Source organism: Engystomops pustulosus, chromosome 5, assembly GCF_040894005.1.
Source record: "Engystomops pustulosus chromosome 5, aEngPut4.maternal, whole genome shotgun sequence".
In the NCBI taxonomy this organism is placed as follows: Eukaryota; Metazoa; Chordata; class Amphibia; order Anura; family Leptodactylidae; genus Engystomops; species Engystomops pustulosus.
In genome coordinates, this window is record NC_092415.1 from 45,396,500 (window position 1) to 45,411,034 (window position 14,535).

General features: G+C 39.7%; 1 protein-coding gene across 4 annotated transcripts in view; it reads left to right on the top strand.

Moving 5' to 3' along the window:
* ASPH (aspartate beta-hydroxylase) overlaps positions 1-14,535 on the top strand; it is a 103,854-nt gene that overhangs the window by 36,803 nt on the left and 52,516 nt on the right. For all 4 annotated transcript variants that reach the window (XR_011855698.1, XM_072151834.1, XM_072151837.1 and 1 more), the window contains 7 exons: positions 4,875-4,943; positions 8,254-8,319; positions 8,856-8,903; positions 9,189-9,260; positions 11,174-11,695; positions 13,397-13,453; positions 13,592-13,642. Coding sequence is in view for 3 of the 4 variants with exons in the window: in XM_072151834.1 (XP_072007935.1) it covers positions 4,875-4,943; positions 8,254-8,319; positions 8,856-8,903; positions 9,189-9,260; positions 11,174-11,695; positions 13,397-13,453; positions 13,592-13,642 (885 nt within the window). In the remaining variant the exon portion in view is untranslated. The remainder of the gene's footprint in view (positions 1-4,874; positions 4,944-8,253; positions 8,320-8,855; positions 8,904-9,188; positions 9,261-11,173; positions 11,696-13,396; positions 13,454-13,591; positions 13,643-14,535) is intronic.

Sequence of the window (14,535 nt, forward strand, 5' to 3'; positions counted from 1 at the left end):
TTGCTGAAAAAAAAAAAAATAACATTCAGGACCTTGGGAAAGCTGGGTTAGGCTAGCTGCCTACATAAACACATTACACATGGAGCTTGTGAAGACATGACTAATCAACCTGAGCTGCATCACTCATTCACAGCAGCTGGTGCAGCAATTGATTATTCTGCCTTCAGGCACAACCCAGGGATTACATCATTCTGTGAAGCAGTGAATAACTAAAATTTCCATATGCTCCTAAAGGCTATTTTCCAGTCATCTGTATAACAAGTTATTAAAAAGTGCAGAACTGAATTCCTAATGTCCTTCAGAAACTGCACAGTCACTGGGCACTCGCAGCAGACAATAGCTGAACCTGTCCAGCACATTTGCAGTAGGGTCAGCCAAGTCTGAGGTTACATGGGTAAATCACCTGACTGCCACCATTGTGGAAATGTGGTTCTATGTTGTTTACATACTGCACAGAAGGAAACTTTCTGTTGTCCTGCTGGGTTACAGTATAGTGTGACACACCTAGCAGTAAAGGGGAGTTGGGGGGGGGGGGGAGAATCGTCTTAGGAAGTCAGTCCTCTCTATAAAGATGACATTTCTCTCACATTTCTATTTTTATTTACCTGTCTGCTATTTGAAGACCGTTTGTATTTATTTCTTTAAGTATTTATTTATTATGCATGCACTTTTTATTTAGATTTAATTTTTTTTCTTTTTTTTTTCGGCATGGAGTGCGAGTGAAAAAAAACCCCATTTGCAGAATATCTAATCAAGAAATAAAAATGACTTACTGTACATTAACCTTCATATAATATTGGAATACAGTAGATTTTTTGTTATTTTTATTATTGGTTGGTTGAAGACCCCATTTAATTTACCGAATACTTTCAAGTATAAGACGAGGCCCCTAATTTTACCACAAAAGATGAGAAATGCAATTGCTACTATTAAATGTAAAAATAAACTAACTTAGTACTTGCCCTCCGCCGTCCTCTTCTCCCCGCACTGGTCTTCTCCTCTACTGGTCTTCGGATTCCTGGCAGTTTCCCACAGTTTCCAAGAACACTGTGTATTGCAGTCTATTATATGTACATTATAAAAGCATTGCATATAGCTGTTGTAGGTGCCTGTAACATGGAGACACTTACTTTGTAGCGATCAACCTTATTTTTGTACTAAAAGGCCTTGTTTGGGTAATAGTTGATACCCGTTTTTTTTTTCCATTTAACGAATAAAAAATGTCGTACTTCATTTCGCATCCAATACTCTTTTATACTGCCTTGAACACCAAGCCTTTAGGCTAGAGCTACACAACTATGGTCGTTCCATGAAAAACTGAATGAGCAATGGCCAGATTTCGGGTACCGACCACAGTACCTAGGATATATAGTGATATATGATGCACAGTCCGTTCTTCCATGCAATATAGCAGTGCTGACGTGTCATTGTATAACCGAGAAGAAGAGCCTTCTTGCATCATGTATCATCATCCCATCCTCACCACTGTTGTCAGCCCATGAAATCTGGTCATCTCATGGTCCTCGGTTGTGTGACTCTGGCCTTGTTAATATTCCCTTTTTAATAGGACCCATGGAAACATACTAATTGTTTTTGTGAGCTACAGCTGCAACCACAAAGTCTTGTTTCTGGTCCCTCATGCTCCTCTTCCCCTCTGCCACCCCTTCATTACAGCCATCCAAAAACTTATAATAAACTTTTTGCAGCCCCCTATTACATTTTTACAGCCCCCTGTTAGTATTCGCCCAGTTCTCCACATGGGGTTAAGTGTGCATTAGAATTTCCATCTGCATGTAATGACTGGGTGACTTTTTTTCTTTTCTCTACAATGCAAGTTAAAGAGGGTATTAAAGAGCAACTTAAAAAGGTAAAAGAAAAATATCTAGGTCATGGCAAAGATCAACCAAAGGAGAAACCCACCAAAGAGTCAAAAGAAAAGGAGCCAAGAGACTCGGAGAAGAGCGAATCAAGGAGGAAAAAAGATGAGAAACCCAGGGAGACTACAAGAAGGACAACAAGCGGAAGAGCCTCCAGTGGAGATCGAGGCAAAAAGACTGAGAAAAAGGCTGAAAAATAATGAATCATTTTCTGATCAGTTTAGGGTGCGGAGGTGTTTGCACAGGTAGTCCAGAACCTCAGGATGGAATAAGTTGACGTTCTCCAGAGCCTGGTTAGATAAGAGTACTATGTTTTATTTTGACTGCTCACGTAGTACTTTAATGCAATGCTACATAGTACTTGATGTAAAACTGCTGTTCTGCAATTACAAGGAAGATTGTACAATTTTTTTCTGTTTAGTTGCCATCTTTTTGCGGTCCTACTTTCTGTCACATGTCTATTACATTGTTGGTAGTCGCATATACGGTATTACTTCTCATGGAAACGAGATGTATCCCCGACTGCAAGAAAAATCTAAAATTACAAGAGTAGGGATTTAAATAAATAGTCATTGTAAACCATGCAGTTTTTTTTTTTCTGTTGTCCAAAAATATTGCACTACAACTTTTGTAGTGCAACTCCTTTAATACAAACCAACGCAAGTACTTAAGGAAAAGTACAAAGGAAATCATTTTTTTGAATGAACCTCTAAGTTTGACTCTTGAATCTCAGATGTTGCTAAATTTATGAAGTAGCTTTGTAATGTGGCAGGAAGCAGATAAAATGGCAAGTTTTTCATTTTTGTAGCTTTTGGTCTAAGGCTAAAGACACATGACCATACTGTAAATCGTGGACCGTTCAGTGGTCAGATTTCTCAGATCAAACACTGTGCCGAGGATTGGACTCCAGCATCATAGTTATGTATGATGCCGTAATCATGTTATGCAGGGAAGAAGGGGGACACATTCTGGAGTGATTAACGTAATGAGCATGGTCATGTGTTTTTAGCTTTAAGGGGTTGTCCACTTTTTAATAAATCTCTTCAATTAGACATGTCGTATGTGTATATACACCTGTGTTTTTGCCTCCTTTTGAGAGCTTCAGCCTTTCTCTTTTCTCACCATGCTGCACCCTGCATACACACACAGCTCCCTTTCACTGCTCTAGGCCATCCTCATGGTTTCACTCACTGTATCGCTCTTCTCACAGTCCGTCCTCACTAACAGAGACAGGAAAAGGGGAGGGCGAAAGATGCGTTATACTCGTGGCACTGTAGCTCTTCCTATTCAACAGAACTTATGAATGTAAACAAAGAAGCATGGAGGGTCTGCAGACAGTACAGAAGTAGCAGTACTGCTGACTTAATAAAAATTCAGGGGTTATCTACAAGGCATTAAAGGAACATGGCAATTTATGCAAAAGAGTGACCAACTCCTTTTAAGTGTGTCTGACGGATTGTACAGTGAAAAATTGCTGTTAAGCTTCAAATCCTAGGTTGCCTTTAGTGTCTATGGATATCTGAACAATTTTGACATGAAGCATTATTCATCTAAAAACCATCTGATAAAAATGTGTCCGCCAGTCATAATTGTAGAGTCTTAAAGACGAGTCTGTTATATAACTACAATATATCTTTGTGTTAACGGACAGCTCAAACAAATTACGTCCCGTGTGAGATTGGTCTGAAATATCTGTGAGTGATCTAAGCCTATGTGGAGATCAGTAAACAAGTTATATCCTAATCCATTTTGTTCTCATTTTCTTTCTTCTTCTGACTCCAAATTTCTATTAACAGTTCTACTTCCTGTAGTTCTAATACTCAATACCATATTCTTGCTAATGGAAGTTTGGTTTATTTTACCTGCACTCCAGAGTTGAGCTTTTAGTCAAATGACCTTTAATATAAAACACATACAAGACATAAAGCACCTGGATATTCTAATCCTATCAAATACAATGTTACAGTACACAGAAACCTTCTGGCTCTAACGGGAGACTAAATGCCGTATGTAATTACCGATATGTAAGTATATGTAAGCCTTGGGTTCACACTGAAATGCTGAGGAAAATGCACATGACATTACATATCATGGATTTAAAAAACAAAAACAAAACACATGCACATTTTCAAAAAGTTCCTGCATTACAAGATGCAAACAAACCGCACATTGGGGACTCATCCCATGGTTGTATTTTATTCAAACCAAAAATTTTGTAGATTTAGTTATTGAAAGACCGATATATTATCGGCATTAGAATACACTCATGTATAAAGATTTCCTTGGAGTGTATATGTGGTCTGCAAAATGGTCTGTTTCTCATCAGGTTTTTTTTTTTTTTTTTAAAGATGGCTAAAAAAATGTTTCTAGTAAGTTTCATGATAGTGTTACCTAGTATCTGATCAAAACAGACGAAGCTTGGGTGATGCCTGAACGTAATCCGTATTTTTCATGTTACTAGAGACGTCTATAATCCACAAACATGGGTAGGAATAGGACCTTCTGTATGTCTTCTTAAGCCTCATCATAGATCCGTGAAGAACGATGGCACCATAGCTCAGTGGTTGGCAACGTCCTGATGAAGGGCCACATATGCAGGGAGTTTGTGTATTTGTATGTATCTTTTGGTTCCCACCTAGTGCTCTGGTTTTCTCCAACATTCCAGAAATGGGACATGAGTAACGTAAGGCATCGCAACATAATGGTGGTATGGCGATATATACACACATACAGGGCCTAGATGGGCCTTTATCCTTCTGCAGCTAAGCAATACTCAATGAAGCTTCCCCTAATAATTGCATAATTGCTTTAGACAACCAGATTTGTTTTTACGGTGAAAAAAAAGGCCAGTGAAATTTTACTTGCCATTGTGAACATCATCAAAGCCGTAAGTAGAATTTTTTGTGACATGAGCAAACATAAAGTAAGTTTATATTTATTTGGATTTTACTTTTGCATGTGGTCTGTATTTTAATAAAGTCTAACTGGTAAATGCAGGACTGAAAGAGAGAACCATAACCAATAAGATTTCTGAAGACCTCGATGAGACGGATTCACTACCATCGGGTAAGCTAACTGCTTGGCCTCTGTCTTTTTCTTATGCTTCACTTTTTTCTTCTATAAACCTGACCTGTTGATGTCATCCAACCACAGCTGCCTGTCATCTAAAACTGCCATGTATAAGACACTCACTAATTTACTGATCTTTTCATTTATGTTCATAAAAAAAATAATTTTTAGTGATGTAAAATGGTAGAAAAATACCACTAGTTCCCAAAAAAATAAGATCACAATAATTGCAAGATGCATAAAAAAAAATAAAATGGTTTTGGTATTTATAAAGCCTAAAATCCTTTTACCAACTGAGATTTATTAAAAATTCCTTAACCTTTGTGCCAGAGAGTCTTCTCTGTCTCTGATCTCATTCCCTCTCTAAACCACACCCTTCCTGTCTCAGAGTGGACAGCTCAGTACCTCCCACAGTCTGTCTCCCTCTCTCCCCTCTACATGATGATGCAGCTAGGGAGTTCAGTCTTGTCCCTCACATCAGACAGCTCAGGGAGATGGTCTCATTTCCTCCCTAAACCACGCCCTTCCTTTCTCACAGCAGATGGCTCAGTCACACCTCCTCACTCTCAAATCTAGCAGTATAAGCCGATGAAAGCTAGATGTTTTGATAAATATACTCTCCCCATATCTGTATATCCATATGAACACTGAATAAGGAGGGAGGCTCTTCTGTTGACAAATGCAATATGAATGCAGAAGGGCGGTGAGCAGCGTTCTGGTGCTTGTGTGATGCACACCATCCGCAGAGAACGTAAAACAAGAGCTCGGGAGCCCACAGGTGTGGGACGGCATCCAATGAAACCCAATCTAGATATTCTTACATGTAGGAGGGTGCACGCAGCAAAGACTATCCTGGTTGCAAAAATCCTGATAGGTGCATTAGCAGAAATAGCGGACGCGCTCTGTTGTAGTCCAGTAAACCATATGTTCTATTCATCAGAGTAATTTATTTATTTTATTTTTTTTTTACTGAATCCTTTTATAATTAATACTTACACTTTTTTAAACCATGTGTTAAAGAAAACATTTAATCTCATACCACCTGTATGCCGGCTTATTTAGATCACATTTATCCTCAGTCACACACATCCTGCTAGACTACACTAGTAGTAGAGAAACCTGGAATGGGCTTGCGCTGGAATATGCGCACCATACACTATCTAACAGACCCAACTGCAGCTCCGGTACTGTAATGTGAAAATGGCTGGTTCTGTTTTCCATCACAAACTGCTAAATTTACAATATAAGGGACTGGAAATACTGTAGATGGGATTTTTCATGTTACAGTTGATGTAGTTTTGGCACTGTTCTTTATTAATGTTCTACTAGTTGGAGAGCCTCCGGGACAGACATGAAGGGGGGTATAAACACTGCAATTTCTGAATTGTACTATTTATAGATGTAGAAACCTTGCGTATAAAACTGATTTGTCTCAAAAAGATCCGGTTCCATCCACAGACCCCAGGCCATCTTATTAGTTGTGCCTGGAATTGCCTTTTGTATCAGATAGGGCAATTCATTAAAATCACCAAAATGAGGCTCAAGAATATTGCAGGGTTATTGACAATAAAAACATTTATTAATTTTTTACGTTAAAGAGAACCCGTCAGGCAAAATAACCCCCTAAACTAAATATATTTTTATAAACTGCCATTAGAAAGCATTGCCCCTATGCCTTCATTGTCCCACTACATGCCTGTAAACCTAAGTAATGAGGTCCTTAAGCTGTATGCCTGTGACCTGTGAGATGTCTGATGAGTCGTTATCATATTCAAGCTGTCAAGCTTATTCATGAGTGGGAAGGACAGCCACACCCCCAGTGCTTGACTGACAGCCTGTATAATGATGTGAGGTATAATGGTGTAATGGCTCCTCCATGTGCTTCCTGGTGCTGATGCCCCCTGCAGCCTGTGTGTATGAGATACTCCTATACACATGACTGACAGCCTGTATAATGGTGTAATGGCTTCTCCATGTGCTTCCTGGTGCTGGCGCCCCCTGCAGCCTGTGTGTGTATAGGAGAGATACAACAGCTCCAGGATGCAGCCATGTTATAGCAGAACATGTCAGGTACTTTTGTAGCTGATGTATGTGTCTCACACATGTGTATTAGGGGGGAAAGCATGTCACCAGATAAAGCAGACACTAACAATGCATTACTATACATTACACACAGACATGAGCAGGAGAAGGGAGGTGTAACAGGAGTGACATCACTGCCTTGGACCATGTGACCAGCCTCATTTACATAATAAAGAAAAGATGATTTTATAATTAATGTATGAAATAACTTGATAAAGGCTGGGGTGGATCCTTGTGAGCTGCTCCAACAGGTAGTGGTGACAGAAATAGTGACACAGACCTGATGACAGGTGTCCTTTAAAGGAAATCTACCACCAGGATGAAGGATTGTAAACCAAGCACACTGACATACTGGTGTGTGTCCCCTCTGCCAGGGTCTTCTCTCCTTTTTATTTTATATATTTTTTTTAATTCTTATAATGAGCCTGAGTGGCTCCGGGTCCCATAGGTGTTAATGGAGCCTCTCCGGTTCATTAGCATAATTTTAAAGCCATTTTTCATAAAAACAAAGGCATAAGAAGCTAAAAAAAAAGAGCAGATCCTGTCAGAGGGGGCACATAATGTACTTTAATGTGCTTGGAGTACAATCCTTCACATAGTGGCAGATGTCCCGTAAGGTAAAAAAAAAAAAAAGGCTTTATTATGCAAATGATTATGCATAACACAAAACCTGATCCTCATGGTAGATTTTCTTAACTGAAGTCCTGTACAGTTCAGCGGTCTATACATATGAGAGGTGAACCCACTAATTTTAAGGTTTTGCAGACCATTTAATGGCAGTCAGTGGGGGACATGTGGATCTAATTGTTGGATTTTGGCTTCCTGGAGCAAAACAGGAGACACACTGCTGGATCTCTGGAGGAAGGGCATAGTAAATTAGACTTTATATTACATTTTTTTTGTTTACATCATTTTAAATTTCTTCTAAAATCAATGCAATCCAGACAATCTATATATGCACATATAGATGTCTGCAGTCTTGAAGCGTCCCTGAATGGCCTGGCATTTCATATTGGCATCGTAGGTTTCCAGAACTAATCACAAATGTAAATGTTCACGTCCCCTTTATCCTGTTTGCACTTTGTAAACCGGTCTGGCTGTGTACACAAGACAATGTAATGGTATACAGTGACCTTATTAAGACACGCTAATCCTGTGTAAATGGCACGTGTACACAGTTACATATTACAACATTGTTCTTTTATTGGGTTTCCATTTTTTCCAGATATCTCTGATGCAGATTTAGTGGATGCTGTGAATGCCATAAAAGAGGCTATATCCCCTGATGCCGGTAAGAATATGGCCACGTTACTAGCTGACAGTGCATGGTGGTACTGTTGCAGTCTTTATCCGACTATAGAATATCCCCAATCTCCTAAAATATTTACATTTTGACACATTGGGGCACATTTACTTACCCCGTCCTGCCGTGATGCCCGATCCGGACTGTCCGATGAGGATGAAGTCTGGCACCATTGGCTTAAGCGAATTAGTCCGAATCAGCTGGCTTGTCAAACAGCCATCCCCCCCCCCCCCCCCCCAATTTGTGTCGCATGAAAGCCTCCGCGATTGCACCAAAATCCGATCGCGGGCGCCAAAAACCCCGTTAAATGCGGTGCAAATCGGAAATAGTCTGGAAACCCGACAGAAATGTAGTCCGCGGACCCTTGGTAAATGTGCCCCACTATCCCCTTTCAGAGGTAAAGCAGGGGAACTATTTTTTTAAACCCCAACCTCCTTAGAGGCCGGCTGCACCCCATTTTTGCTTTATTTTCTGGAACCATAAGCAGCTAATTTGTAATTAATGCAAACTTATGTTTTTTTCAGATGTGTTTGATTTGGAAGATGCTCTGGATGATCATGATGTACAAGATGGTAATTATTTTTCTTCTCATCCAGTTTTCTCTTCATTTATGGTTGTACCATTTTTTGGCTTTAAAGGAGAGGGGAATTTCTAGATACTTGATATTGATGATCCATTCTTCAACACTATTGCCAATTTAGGGTGATTTTTCCCTCTCCCACCTCCCTTCCCCACTGAAAAGACATAGTCTACTGTCAATATCGGTAACGTGGAAAAACCCTGAAAGAAATACATGGTTACAAATCCTATTTAGATGAGCGATATTAAAGTGTTTATTTTCTTTTTGTTTTCTTTAGATGCAGAGAGTGAGTTCTCCTTAGAAGATGCTCTGGAGCCCCATGTACATGAGACCCTTAGCTCAGAGCCAGGTATGGTAGAAAAAAACTAATGGAACTTTAAATGAAAGGAGAGGAACAAAATCTTGCAAGTAGAATATTATGAAAAGTAGAAGACTTGGTTACAGCTGTACCTTAAAGGGGTATTCTCGTTTGGGCATTCACATTCAGTTTCATCTGCCATATATAAACATTTCTTCAATTAGATGTTATTAAAAAAATCTTCCTAGGTGAAGAGAATTTTCCATAAATGTAGTCATATGCTCCCTTAGAAACAAGACTGTGTCCTTGGATACGACCACCTCTGCTGGAGGGATTGCACAAAGAAAAATAGGGTGTTTGTATATGAAATGTCCAGGAGTTACTGCAGGTCCCGCAGCCGTCCTGTGGTAATGAACCCTGAATCCAGGTGGTCAGGCAGAACTCTATAGCACAAGTCTGGCCACTGCTGCCAAAATGTGAGGTGGTCGTATCCGAGGCAGCTATCTCGTTTTCTAAGGGACAACATGACTACATTTATGAGAAACTATTTTTACACAGTAACATTTTTTTTAATAACATCCAATTGAAGAAATGTTTACATGTGGCAAATGAATTAAATTAAATGTGAATGCCCAGATGGGAAAACCCCTTTAAGCTCTAAATTCACACCCGATATCCAAATCATGAAGTTTTATGCAGCTTGACACTGACTGCTAAGACCGCAGCAAAAAAGATTCCTAAAAACACAAACAGTAGGATCCTGGCAGTGTATCTTTAAATCCTTGTCTTTATTCATCTTTTATAAACGCATGGCAGTCTCATATGTAAACTGACGCGTTTTGGGCCAATAACAATATGAAGTCGACCACGACTAAGAGCATTCGTATTGTTTGCCCAAAACACATGAGGCTGCCATGTGTTCTTTTGGAATCATTTAATAAAGACAAAGTTTTAAAGATTGGATCTTACCATTTATACACAAAATCTATTGATCTTGGGTTTTATAATAAGGTGCTCCTACACCATCAGTACTGTATATATACTCAAGTATAAACCGAGACCCCTAATTTTAACACAAAGAAAAAAAATGGAAAAACCTATTGACTCGAGTATAAGCCGAGGGTGGGAAATGCATTGGTCATAGTAGTATATAGCCTGCCACCTCCCTGTAGTATATAGCCCATCTTTCCATAGTTGCCCCAGCATCGGCTCACTGTCCCCATGTGGTCCGTCGCAGGCAAAGTGACGTCAGCCGCTCGCTGACCTCATAGTGTGTGGCGATGCCGGCGCACACATTAGAATGTCAACGTTCGGCTGTTCAACTGTACGTGCCCCAACACGGAGCCGATGCCGGCGCCCCAATGGATAGAAGAGGACCTGCCAGGGGGATGGGCGTCGGAAGGCGAGTACACTTTTTTGGGTTTTTTCCTTGACTCGAGTAAAAGTACACTTTTTTGTGCTGAAAAAACTCTGCTTATACTCAAGTATATACTGTAGTTTGTCCAGTTCTTTGGCCTCAAAGGATGAGGCATGATTAAAATCTGGGTTTCGTCTGTCTCTTTGATGCACAATCATAATAGAAAATTAGGACACCCACCTACACACGTAGCTGTCTGCTCCTGCCACATGTGCAGGAATACATAAGTGCCTTTTGAACTTGATGACAACAAACATATTTTTTACTCCAACACTTTAAGAAGTGTAATAATATAGAACATTGCATTATTTTGAAAGCTTTGTTGTATACAAAAAAACCTGACTTAAGCATTAGGTTAATTTTCTATTATATGATGGGTTGGGGTATAGTATGCTTTCAGAAGTTTGGTATCAATCATCTTTTTCCTAGAGAGTCTACAAATATTTTTACGTATTTTGTCTTGCTGAACTTTATTATTATTATTATTATTAATAATCATATTATTATTGTTCAACTTTATACTCACTATTTTGACTGTTTTCAAAAGCAAAAGAAGAGCCAGAGGAAGAGCCAGTTATAGAAGAACCGGTAATCGAGGAAGAGGTTGAAGTGGAAGAAGAACCTCCTCTAGAAGAGCAAGTAATTGATGAAGTTACCGAGCAAGTATTGGAGCAGGAACCTGCTGCTGTGGATGAAGATGACGACAATGATAGTGTGGAGGAAGAACCCTTACCACAGCAAGATGAGCCAGAACCTCAAGAACCAGAACTTGAATATGAACAAGAAGAGACTGAAACTGAATTTCTAAATGCCCCTAACGCAGAAGAATCTGTAGATGTAGAAGATGAGTATGAAGCAGAGCCATTAGCTGCTGAAGTAGTAGAAGAAATTCCGGCAGCTGTAGCAGAAGAAGAACCTGAAGAAGAGCCAGCAGCAGAGGAACAAGAACCTCAAGATGAAATTGTTGAGAGCTTCCAAGAGGATGAGGTGCCAGAACAACAAGAAGAAACTGAAAATTTGGAAGACGACTTAATATACAACCAAGCAGAAGATGACTCTGTGGATGAAGGTATTTCTTTTTTTTTTTTAACCTTCTCTCAACAAGTTGAATTAGCTGCTTGCCTGTCCTGCAGTGGGGTTGCATCTCCAGGCAGCCACACATGGCTTGAAGTTTATGGGAGTTGTGTTAAATCCCATAGACCAGTGATGGCAAACCTTTTAGACACAGAGTGCCCAAACTACAACCAAAACCCACATATTTTTCGCAAAGTGCCAATGCGTCAATTTAAGCAGTAACTTATTACTCCCTGCTCTGTCACAGGTTTGAAGTTTATAGGCATCTGAGGACACCAATACAATAGAAAGGAGGAGAAGTAGATTGGATTATCATTGTAGCTTCCTTCTAGGGTCCTGAGCTGCCTGGGACTGCAGGAGGCCTTGAGTCCTATCTGGCGAACTCTGTGCTGGAGTGATTGCTCGGGTGCCCATAGAGAGGGCTCTGAGTGCCACCTCTGGCACCCATGCCATAGGTTCGCCATCACTGCCATAGACCTTATAATAAGTGGGCATCTCTCTATATGAATTTCTTCTGTATGTTGGTTTACTGAGCATGGGGATTCTTTATTTTTTAAAGCAATATTTTTTTAAGGATATAATCGCCAATTTCTCCTTAGAATAAAACAGCTTACAGCTTAAATGGTCATGTCCTATCCTAGGGCTAGATGGTTTAAGCTTTCACAGAGTATTTAAAAGGGTTTTGCGCATGTTTAACCAACTCTCTCTACCCCCTGAGTATGGGTGGCATGAGACCTGATTCATCCAATGAATGGCCTCCACGAAACGGGGCACAACATACTGAGTGAAGTCCCCTGGAAAACAGAAGCGACATTCCGTGTCCGAGGAGGCCACTCATCAGTTGAAGCGGGTCCTGTTACCTTTACCTCCCAGAACTTCAGAAATTCTATACTGAGACGCCCACTTATGATAATGAGGTCAATGGAATTTAACACAACTTTCAAGGTAAAGGCCTGAATCAGAAGAACCACGCAATGTGGGGGCCAGAGCAGGGTGTGTTTTTGTTTTTTTCCTACCCTGCTTCCCTAGATTTTTGCACATTTTTTATATTCCTGGATTACCCCTTTAAGCATGCTAGCTACTGGTCTGTTTGACTCTATGGGACTGATGGAAATTGCTGAAGGCTTTACTCTGCTTCTTTCCATCCATTTCTAAAAATATTTCATTCTTGATTGTCATCCATTGCTAAGGTGATAAATTTGGTTATTTCAAATTCTGGACATGTGAGAAAAAGTCCCTTATGTAATAAGTCCCTTATGTAATAAACCATGTGGCCTCCCCCTGAAAACTACAAGATCAGAATTAAGGAATGAAGGTCCACACGTAGATAGCATTCATCCACCACAGCATATAGCATTTATCCCTACTCTGTTACTTACTGAAGAAGACTGCCGTTGGGCCACCTCCAAGACTGAAATGGTTAGGTATCCCTTTAATACCATTTAATTTCCTGATAATAAGCCAGTAAATGAAATGGAGCTTACGGTTTTATTGATATTGATGAGACCACCTAAACTGCACGCCATGGGCTCTTGTTAGGCAGCAGAATTGGGAGAGCACCACAAGATGTCAGTATTGTTTTCCTCTTGAACACTGCCACCCGAAAACATAATCCGATTGAATTGCTGATGAGATTTAAGTTGCTGGGTTTTTTTTTTTTTTTTTTAATATAATTTATAATTTTAATTCTTTTCAGTAAATGACCCCAATCCTCAGACTGAGCTGGAAGAGGAAGAACCGGCAGAATTATCAGGTATGTAGAAAGATATTCTTACATTACATTGATTTCCTAACAGTCTATGTCGACTGTAAACCACTTGCTTGATCTCGTAGAAGTAGTAATCCTCTTGTGTTACTTTTTATTAACATTACCTTTTCTGTTGGGTTGAAGATGTTCCAGAACCAGACGGGGAACCTGTACCGGAACTTTCTGAGGAGTCGGGTAAGGGTTTTCTTGTAAACTATTTTTTTTGTTTGTTTTAGCCCATGATTCGAGAATTTATTTGTAGCCATTGATTCTAATTTATAGATAAAATATAAAGGAAATCTAAAAATATACTGTATTTTTGCAGTCATAAACTACATTAAATATAACTTTAAATGGGTTTGGGCATGGAACAAAGTTCTCACATTTTAATCCCCTAATGATGTTTAAACAACAAAGATAACTTTAAACCCCTTACTTTTCTACATTTTTACTCGGTTTTATTGCTGTTTTAGCTCCTATCACTGAGAGTCAGTGTAAACTTAGAGTGTGAGCAGAGACTTTCTAGGCAGTCACTTTATGATCCCTCTGTGCCATGAGATGCTATGTGGTTAGATTCAAGGTTCAAGGTTTATCTACAATTTTATTTATCTTCTGAGTATTTAGAGCATGTATTTAGATGTAGAGCATCTGACACAGAAAAAGATAGATAAAACGGATCAGACAGATGAGGGATAAGATCGACGAGATGACTATGAAACACAATGACACTCGTTGCTCTGCTTACTCACCTATAACACATAGTCAGCTCTGCTATATGCCTCCCTCCTGTATAAAGACCTTATCTGTCTGTAGCTTGTAGAGTAAGTTTCTGCACACTGCTGCTTGCTGGCTGGAAGTGCCTGTGTCTGAGCTGGTTTTGTAATGCAATAGGAGGGGCAGGAGTCAGAGAGCACTGCAGTCTGCAGAGATGAGAAGCTATTCATAAGCAGAACCAAACCATAGTCAGAATGTGGTAGATTTTTTTGCATGCTAATTTTTCTCTGAAGATCCATAAAATACCATTGTACTGTATGTGATTTAAAGAGCAACAGGGACGTTCAAATCTTACTGCAAAATGGGCACCTGCT